This window comes from Phanerochaete carnosa (genome assembly GCF_000300595.1).
Source record: "Phanerochaete carnosa HHB-10118-sp unplaced genomic scaffold PHACAscaffold_11, whole genome shotgun sequence".
Classification (NCBI taxonomy): domain Eukaryota; kingdom Fungi; phylum Basidiomycota; class Agaricomycetes; order Polyporales; family Phanerochaetaceae; genus Phanerochaete; species Phanerochaete carnosa.
In genome coordinates, this window is record NW_006767638.1 from 1258987 (window position 1) to 1266996 (window position 8010).

An 8010-nucleotide genomic window follows, 5' to 3' on the forward strand; every position below is an offset into this window, starting at 1 on the left:
GAAGATGCCTTGCAGACAGAGTTGTCGCTTTCGAGCAGGACTGAGTCGTGGCGAAAGCTAACTTAGATGCGATGGACCGACTGGCCAGGCTCGTTCCCAGGTGGTATTGCAGGCACAACGCGCGCATGGGTCTGGACCACCCGGTCATGTATGTCTATACCGGCGGACTATCGCCTCCGCAAATATCTCATATTGAACGCAACTACGAATCTGCCAGAAGGAAATGTCCATCATCCGTTACAGGCTGCATAGATCACGACCTGCGGCCGCAGTGTTTCAAAATGATGCAGTTACTATAACCTGAAAACGGTTGTGCTTACGCTTTTCCCGAGCTACGATGTTTGACCAAAAAATGTGACATACTGCCCTTCGTTCGCGCGGCCGATAAGCTCCCTTTACTAGAAGAGTTGGAACCGAGGAACCGCAAGTTATCTAATATACGACCCATCGTCGTGCAATCTCCCAGTTCACACCCGTCTGCCTTGGAGCTGTGCGAGGGCCGAACTTGAGATGTCGACGGAGATCGCCCCGGATGTCGAGTGGTTCTTGGTAGATGGCTCGAGCATCCGGTGGAACCATGGGTGGGGGGGGGGATATACACACACCCGCTCTCTTAATACACCTGGTGCATGGCCATTGGCCGCTTAACCAAGCTCCGTGGGCTCTTAGTGGTCGAGCAGGACGTGTCAGGGCTCCGGGAGGCGCTACTGTCCACGCAGCAGGACGACGCTGAGCAGGTCATATGGCCCACACTGCAGCTGCGCTACGTTTCGTACACAGACGACTCCAATGAAGACACCAAAGGAAGACGGGTGCGCTGATCTGAGCGGAGATACTTTGGCGAAAGAGGGGTGAGATCCGCATCATGAGTAATATGCTTGTGCACGAAGGGGCTTGCAGTTTGCCCCCCGCATGTTGAACATACGCCACTGTCTACGGGACGCCGAGCCCCTGCAACAGCTCTCGAAGGGCAACGAAGGGCAACGGCGCCTCGGAAATAGCTGCTATAGATCGCAAGCGCACAATAACCTGGAACACTGCAGAGCAGAGTAATATCCTGAGTTTGAGCAAGATATGAGCATAGTACGTTCTCCAATGGCGACGCAATCCATACCGGGAAGCTTAGACAGAGCACGATGCGAAGCTGAATATGTACACTGCTTTGATTGCTAGCTGCATGTGCCAATCACTTCATTCCCCAGTTGCGCAGATTATGAACTCTGAAGGTCTGGCTTGCAAGCCAAGGGTCAGTGAAAGGATACAGGGCAACCCTGTGAGCGCCGAGTCACTGTGAGCACTCTGTCCGCTGGCGAGTTAGCACGGCCGCGAACTTCTCAAGTCAGCTCACCAAAGAAAACTATTTTTCTAAGAATGACCATGCATGCTTATATAATGCTGAAATCGGTGTATTGAGTTTCGCAGCTATACGAGGCCGTCAACATGACATATTGCATGGACATGATGGTCGCATTCAAGCTGTAGTCGCGAAAAGCCGGAGGAGCCCGGCAGCAAGCGCGCTGCGTCGGGCGCTTCCTGAACCTTTCCTGCAACAACGTCCAGCCAGCTCGTCTGCAACCCCCACTACCTCCATGGCATCTAGACTTGCCATCAACGCTCTTAGGGCATCTGGTATGCGTACGCTATTGTTTTGAAGGATGTTCTACTTAATCTGAGTTCTTAGTGCGCCCTCAGGCGACCTCTGCTGTTCCTCGGGTCCTCACGTACGTGCAGTGGTCTGTAGATTCGCAGAGCATATTAACATGTAGGAACGATTTTATACGCACTGAATGGCGCGTAGCCGTGGTATGGCAAGCTCCCCCAACCAACAACCGCCCGCTGAGCGTGCCTCCGAGCTCATCAACAAGCTCCCTTCTTCCCCTGGTCTCATCACCAAGACCGGCTCTGCCATCCTCGGTACTGGCCTTCTCGCCACCGCAATTTCCCAGGAGCTCTATGTCATGAACGAAGAGACTGTCATTCTTGCTGGTTTCGTGGTGCTGGTTACCTTCATTGCCCGTGTAAGCACCTCCACGCGGTCGCAAGTCCGGACACGAGTTATTCATGTCTTACGCCTTGGCAGAGCATGCGCGAGCCGTACAAGGAGTGGGCAGAGGGTCACATCAATCGCGTCAGGGACGGTCTCTACAGCGCCCGCGCTGAGCACACTCAAGCTGTCAAGGATCGTATCGCGAACGTTGAGAAGATGAAAGATGTCGTCGAGGTCACCGAGGGCCTCTTTGCCATGGCCAAGGATACTGCTCAGCTCGAGTCCGATATCTTTGTCCAGCGTCAGAAGGTTGCCCTCGCTGCTGAGGTCAAGTCTGTCCTCGACAGCTGGGTCCGCTATGAACAGCAACAGAAGGAGTCTGAGCAGGCTGAACTCGCCAAGACCGTCATTGAGAACGTGCTCAAGAGCATCCGTGACGAGAAGACTCAGCGCGACATCCTTGCTGGCGCCGTTGCTGAAGTTGAACGTGCGTCTATGCTTCTATGTCTTGCTAGCTTATGGCTCAATATGCCCATCTATAGAGCTCGTCAAGAGCAAGGCAATTTAAAGTGCTACATTCCTTGCTATGTTCACTCTTTAGACAGGACCTTATGTGAATTCGCAACATGCTTTCACTAGATGTCGTCTTCGTGAGGTGAAAAATATACGTTCCTTGCGTTCAACCTGGCCATTTAGGTCCATCATGAATCGTCCCAATTAGATCCTTTTAATGACCTGCCATAAAAGTGGCAGCTTTTATATTGTCAGTGTGAGTCTTTACCGAATTATCTGCCTGTCCAGTCATTGTGCAGAACACGTTGAACAGTAAACTGGTGTGCATTGGTGCATTTTTGCTGTAGATGAGCCAGTACGATGCGAGATCCATATGCGAGATACTAGTGCTGGAACAGCCGTTGCGCCTGCTACTATGGCGGTCGGAATAGTTTGCTGAAGATTCTGACTGGCCGCTCTTGAAAAATCATAAGATCGGTTTTCCTGCTGATAGCAGACGTTGATGCAATCCAGTGTCCGCTTGCCGTTTGCTTACATATTGTCGTACGTCACCCGAACCACATCGACTGTCACGACGTTTGGATTTTCCCACGCCGCATCACCGCGGAGCCTAGCATCGCGCCAGCGCCGTACTCCTCACGATCTTACCTGGGCCGTTCGGTTCGGGTCAATGAATTGCACTGACGAGAAATAGCCCCCACTGTTTCAAGCTGGCAGCACCCAGTCTCAGATTGTCTCATTCTCCGCAGTGGAGTCAGGGGTTGCTATAATTGATCAGAGTGCGGCATGAACCACATCCCTCCTTGACTTCAGCTATCATCAGTGAGCTCGCATACTTATTTTGTGCCACTGCTCTAATTATCCTTGTGTCAGGTTGAATATGGCGGCAGCACCGCAAACAGCCAGACTTAGAAACACCTCTATCGGAGGTCATCTCCCCAGGATGTCTCCGATAACCAGAGCCAACATCGAGGAACACGTACGCAAAGGACAGGAGGCACTCACTTCGCTCAAGCGCGTGCTCAACACCGACACCTTAATTAACCGCCTGCATGACGAGCTGTTGCTCGAGATATTCCGGTGCTACATCGCCTGCCTTAAGAAGGAGCGGCACGAAAGCCTCAGCTTCGCCGAAGCCATCAGGCTTGGGGAGCACGGTAATTTCAAATGGATACGCCTCACACACGTTTGCTACCACTGGCGGCATCTCGCTCTCTCTTACCCTACGTTCTGGGCTGAGATTCAGATGGCGCGTTTCTCGTCAGCGTCCGCCTTTCTATCGCGCAGTCAGCAAGCACCCCTATCCATTCACTGTCGCCTCTTATACACCGATGCTGTGCAGCGCACGAAGAAATATCAACTGTTCCAGAAGATACTCGCCGAGTCAAGTCGCATCCGCCGCTTGACCTTGTCGTACAGCAACATCGATACGCGGCAGGCACCTGCTGAGCCCGAAATGGGACGCTGCGAATTCCCTGAGCTCAAGACACTCAAATTGACCCTGGAGAGCGGCGACGAAGGTACCGCACCGTCGTTCATTGCCCGCTGTGACTCGTTCCCGCGACTTGAGGAGCTGCGCATCCAGAATTACGACCTATCGCTGACTCAGACGTTGGCGGCGAGGGTACCGAATCTCGTGCGGCTGTATCTGAATACAGCCAGCCGTGGGAGGACGATGGATCGGAGGTCGTTGCTCAACTTTCTGAGTTCCCTGCCGCAGCTGGAGAGGTTGAGTTTATGCGATCGCGACGAACCTCGCCCCCTGGCCGGTCTGAACGTCAATGCTCCTTCCACGCTTTCCTTCAACACTGTTATCGCCCTTCCCAAGCTGTCATATCTTCGTCTCGCTTGCCAGGTCCAGTCGGCACCAATACTCCTTCGGCACATCTCACACCCCGCGGACACTAAGCTCAAGCTTGAGGTCGACCCACCAGTAGGCCCGGTCGATGCTATAGGAGACGAGCTCGCAGCATTCGCGTCTGCTTTAGGTTTGCACATGTCTGGTAGTAGGATCACTGATGAGGCAGACCCTATCCTGTCCTTCAATATCGACATGCCCGCTGAAGCAGGCGTACGTATATGCGCATGGACGGAGGCCCTTCCAATCGATTCCCTGGCCGGCGACTCCACATACCATTCACACGCTGAGAATGTCTACTCGCGATCTTTGATCCAGATACATTTCCTTTATTACTCTGCTGAATCGATCTTCGAGCTCTTCGTCAAGGCCCTGCCTCTGAACACCGTCCAACGCTTATTTGTCGGCGGGACTAACAGGGCCCAGAGGCCGTTCGTCCCCACCGAGCGCGCGTGGAAGACTGCTTTCACGAGTGCTATCAACGTCACAGAGTTGTCGGTGTACGCACAGTCGGGGCGGAACCTGCCTTCCGCCCTTTGCCCCACTGTCAGCGACGACCACAAAGACTGGCAGGTTCTCTTCCCGCGCATTGACATCATGCGCATTCAACACGTCGAATTTTCGAAATCGGACGCCACTCGGTGGATGACGACGATGCCTATCGATGGTTGGGTGCTGGATCTTCAAGACGAAGAAAGCGTCCGTCAGGTTGCTCTGCGCATGAGGCTCACGAAGCTGGTCATCCGTAAGGCGGTACATATTGACCCTGCTCACGTCGCCCTACTAGAGCGATGCCTCGGTGCCGCGGCGGTGGACTGGGATGGCATACAGCGATGGCGGGGGACCGCGCCGGGTCAACAAATCGGAAGGGTCCAGTACATCGATCACCGCGACCCGGGCTGGATAGACGACGACGCGTAGCGGTACTCCGGAAGGGGCTAGAGGGAAGAATAGTATATTTGTACATTTTTAATAAAAGGATTCTCACTTGTATCGATATTTTGGGCCACCTAAGAGGGAGACAAATTGGCTGATGGACCGACGCAACAACCCAAAAGGGCGGGATCCCGCTTTGTGGTTGTCCCCGGCGCCCGATATGTCTTCTCTCATCAGATATCTCCGAATATGGGCTTGATGTTTGAAATGCAACAAAGAACTACGCGCCGCGGCGACACGAAGCTTGCTTTTACACCTATACCTTTCACGACGACGATAACAACGAACCGGACGCTACCTACGTCCACCAGTAACGACCATGGACGCCGACCTCATCAAGCTGGTTAACAAGCTCCAGGACACGTTCGCGAACCTTGGTATGTCTTTCGCCGGCGGCTCTAAGTCTGGTGCTCATGCGCACGTTCTAGGAGGTGAACTGGACATGCCCCAGCTGGCCGTGGTATGTTTCGCGATTAATGAGACGAGAGTCCGGACTGACACGAGACACTTAAGGTTGGCAGTCAATCGGCGGGAAAGTCCAGTGTCCTTGAAACGTACGTTGCAAACTTCTCTGGTTCGGACATTAACTTGACATGCAGTTTAGTATCGTCGGCCGGGACTTCCTGCCGCGTGGACAGGGCATTGTGACACGGCGACCCCTTGTCCTCCAGCTCATTCACACACCTGTACCAGAGGACGGCTCACAGACATACACGGAGTGGGGCCAGTTCCTACACATTGACAAACGATTCACAGACTTCGACGAAATTCGCAAGGAGATTGAACAGGAAACATACCGGGTTGCTGGTCAAAATAAGGGTATCAGCAAACTCCCTATCCATCTTCGGATATACAGTCCAAACGTCCTCGACCTCACTCTTGTTGACCTACCAGGTTTGACAAAGGTGCGTCCTATATACCAACACTGCATGCCTGAGATTGACTCCGTATATCCCTGTAGATTCCCGTTGGTGATCAACCAAGTGATATCGAACGTCAAATTCGCAGTCTCGTCCTCGACTACATCTCCAAACCCAACTGGTGCGTGTGTGATTAATGCGACCTGAACCGTGTGTACTGAGGAATTCGCCATAGTGTCGTCCTTGCTGTCTCTGCAGCCAATGTTGACCTTGCCAATTCCGAATCCCTCAAACTTGCCCGTTCAGTCGATCCACAGGGTCGCAGGACCATCGGTGTCCTCACGAAGCTCGACCTCATGGACGCAGGAACAAATGCCTTAGATATCCTCACTGGTCGGGTTTACCCATTGAAGCTAGGCTTCATTGGCATCGTGAATCGCAGCCAGCAAGACATTAACTCCAATAAGTCTATGATAGACGCTTTGGAGGCTGAATCTGAGTTCTTCAAGAGTCACCCTGCGTACCGGAATATCGCGCACAAGAATGGTACCAGGTACCTCGCGAGAACCCTTAACCAGGTCCTTATGAACCACATTCGCGACAAGTTGCCAGACATGAAAGCGCGGCTGAACACCCTGATGGGCCAGGCTCAGCAGGAGCTCAACTCGTTCGGTGATGCAGCTGTCTATGGCGACAGTAACCAGGTAATTTACTCGAATGATGCGAAGGGCGCTCACACTCACCGTCGTGATAGCAAGGGGCCCTCATTCTACGCCTCATGACCCAGTTTGCGCGCGACTTCGTTTCTTCCATTGAAGGCACGAACCTCGACATCTCGACCAAAGAGCTGTCGGGCGGCGCCCGGGTATATTACATTTTCAATGACGTCTTCGGCCAAGCCCTGAGCTCGATTAATGGGACGCACAATCTCGATAACCAGGACATTCGGACTGCCATCCGTAACTCAACGGGTCCCAGGCCGAGTCTTTTCGTACCGGAGATCGCATTTGACCTACTCGTCAAACCCCAGATCAAACTCCTTGAAGCGCCAAGCTTGCGTTGCGTTGAGCTGGTGTACGAGGAGCTGGTGAAGATCTGCCATAATTGCACTAGCGCAGTAAGTGGTGAACTGTATGCGGCTGTTGCATCCTTTTGATACACTGGGCAGGAGCTGCAACGCTTCCCAAGGCTGCACGCGCAGCTCATCGAAGTCGTCTCTGAGCTCCTTCGTGAACGCCTTGGCCCTACCACTGATTACACTCAAAGCCTCATCGACATTCAGACCGCATACATCAATACCAACCATCCCGCATTCATCACAGGCTCCGCCATGGCTGCTCAAGCTGACGCTTCTGCTCCCGCTAAGCACGTGCCGCCTCCAAGAGTAAGTTCATGAACGCCAAGATGTGCTCTTTTACCTGACGCATGTCCTAGCCATCATCTACGGAATCCATGAACGGTTCCATGCTTCCCGAAGAGGATGAAGAATCTGACGACGCCCAATCCATCAATGGCAATGGCATCGTTTCCAAACGGGGCAGCGATGCTCGGTCTATCTCTGGACAACACGACCGTACGCGTTCTACACCTGGCGGACCAGCGTCCTTGGCTGGCCCTATGCGCCACCCCAGTTCTCCCAAACCTTCTCACCACCACCACTCCTCCCGACATCCGCCACAAGCACCAGCAGGCTCCAACGCGGCAAAGGAGTCCTTCCTCAACTACTTCTTTGGTCAGAATGGTCCTGGCCCCCTCGCTGGTGCTAGCGTTGAGCGGGCAGTGGCTGCCCAAGGCGCTACAGTGATCACTCCTATCGGCCGTGATGTCTCTGGAGGTCAGCCGCCAGCGCAGACGGG

The 8010-nt window shown here is 53.6% G+C and overlaps 3 protein-coding genes across 3 annotated transcripts in view; all 3 read left to right on the plus strand.

Moving 5' to 3' along the window:
• The first annotated feature begins 1572 nt into the window (after positions 1 to 1572).
• On the plus strand, positions 1573 to 2691 carry PHACADRAFT_264182 (uncharacterized protein). The gene is made up of 5 exons (XM_007400929.1): positions 1573 to 1629; positions 1682 to 1721; positions 1799 to 2018; positions 2081 to 2474; positions 2530 to 2691. The coding sequence occupies exons 1-5, from the start codon at positions 1590 to 1592 to the stop codon at positions 2553 to 2555; spliced, it is 720 nt and encodes a 239-aa protein (XP_007400991.1). The 5' UTR covers positions 1573 to 1589; the 3' UTR covers positions 2556 to 2691.
• A 691-nt stretch (positions 2692 to 3382) lies between these two features.
• On the plus strand, positions 3383 to 5401 carry PHACADRAFT_264183 (uncharacterized protein). The gene has a single exon (XM_007400930.1). It carries the CDS (start codon positions 3444 to 3446, stop codon positions 5277 to 5279), a length of 1836 nt encoding a protein of 611 aa, XP_007400992.1. The 5' UTR covers positions 3383 to 3443; the 3' UTR covers positions 5280 to 5401.
• A 140-nt stretch (positions 5402 to 5541) lies between these two features.
• PHACADRAFT_130199 (uncharacterized protein) overlaps positions 5542 to 8010 on the plus strand; it is a 5082-nt gene continuing 2613 nt past the window's right edge. Inside the window, exons 1-9 of the mRNA XM_007400931.1 lie at positions 5542 to 5671; positions 5723 to 5754; positions 5808 to 5848; positions 5899 to 6199; positions 6256 to 6335; positions 6390 to 6858; positions 6909 to 7271; positions 7323 to 7538; positions 7589 to 7913. Coding sequence (XP_007400993.1) covers positions 5614 to 5671; positions 5723 to 5754; positions 5808 to 5848; positions 5899 to 6199; positions 6256 to 6335; positions 6390 to 6858; positions 6909 to 7271; positions 7323 to 7538; positions 7589 to 7913 — 1885 coding nt within the window. The 5' untranslated portion in view covers positions 5542 to 5613. The remainder of the gene's footprint in view (positions 5672 to 5722; positions 5755 to 5807; positions 5849 to 5898; positions 6200 to 6255; positions 6336 to 6389; positions 6859 to 6908; positions 7272 to 7322; positions 7539 to 7588; positions 7914 to 8010) is intronic.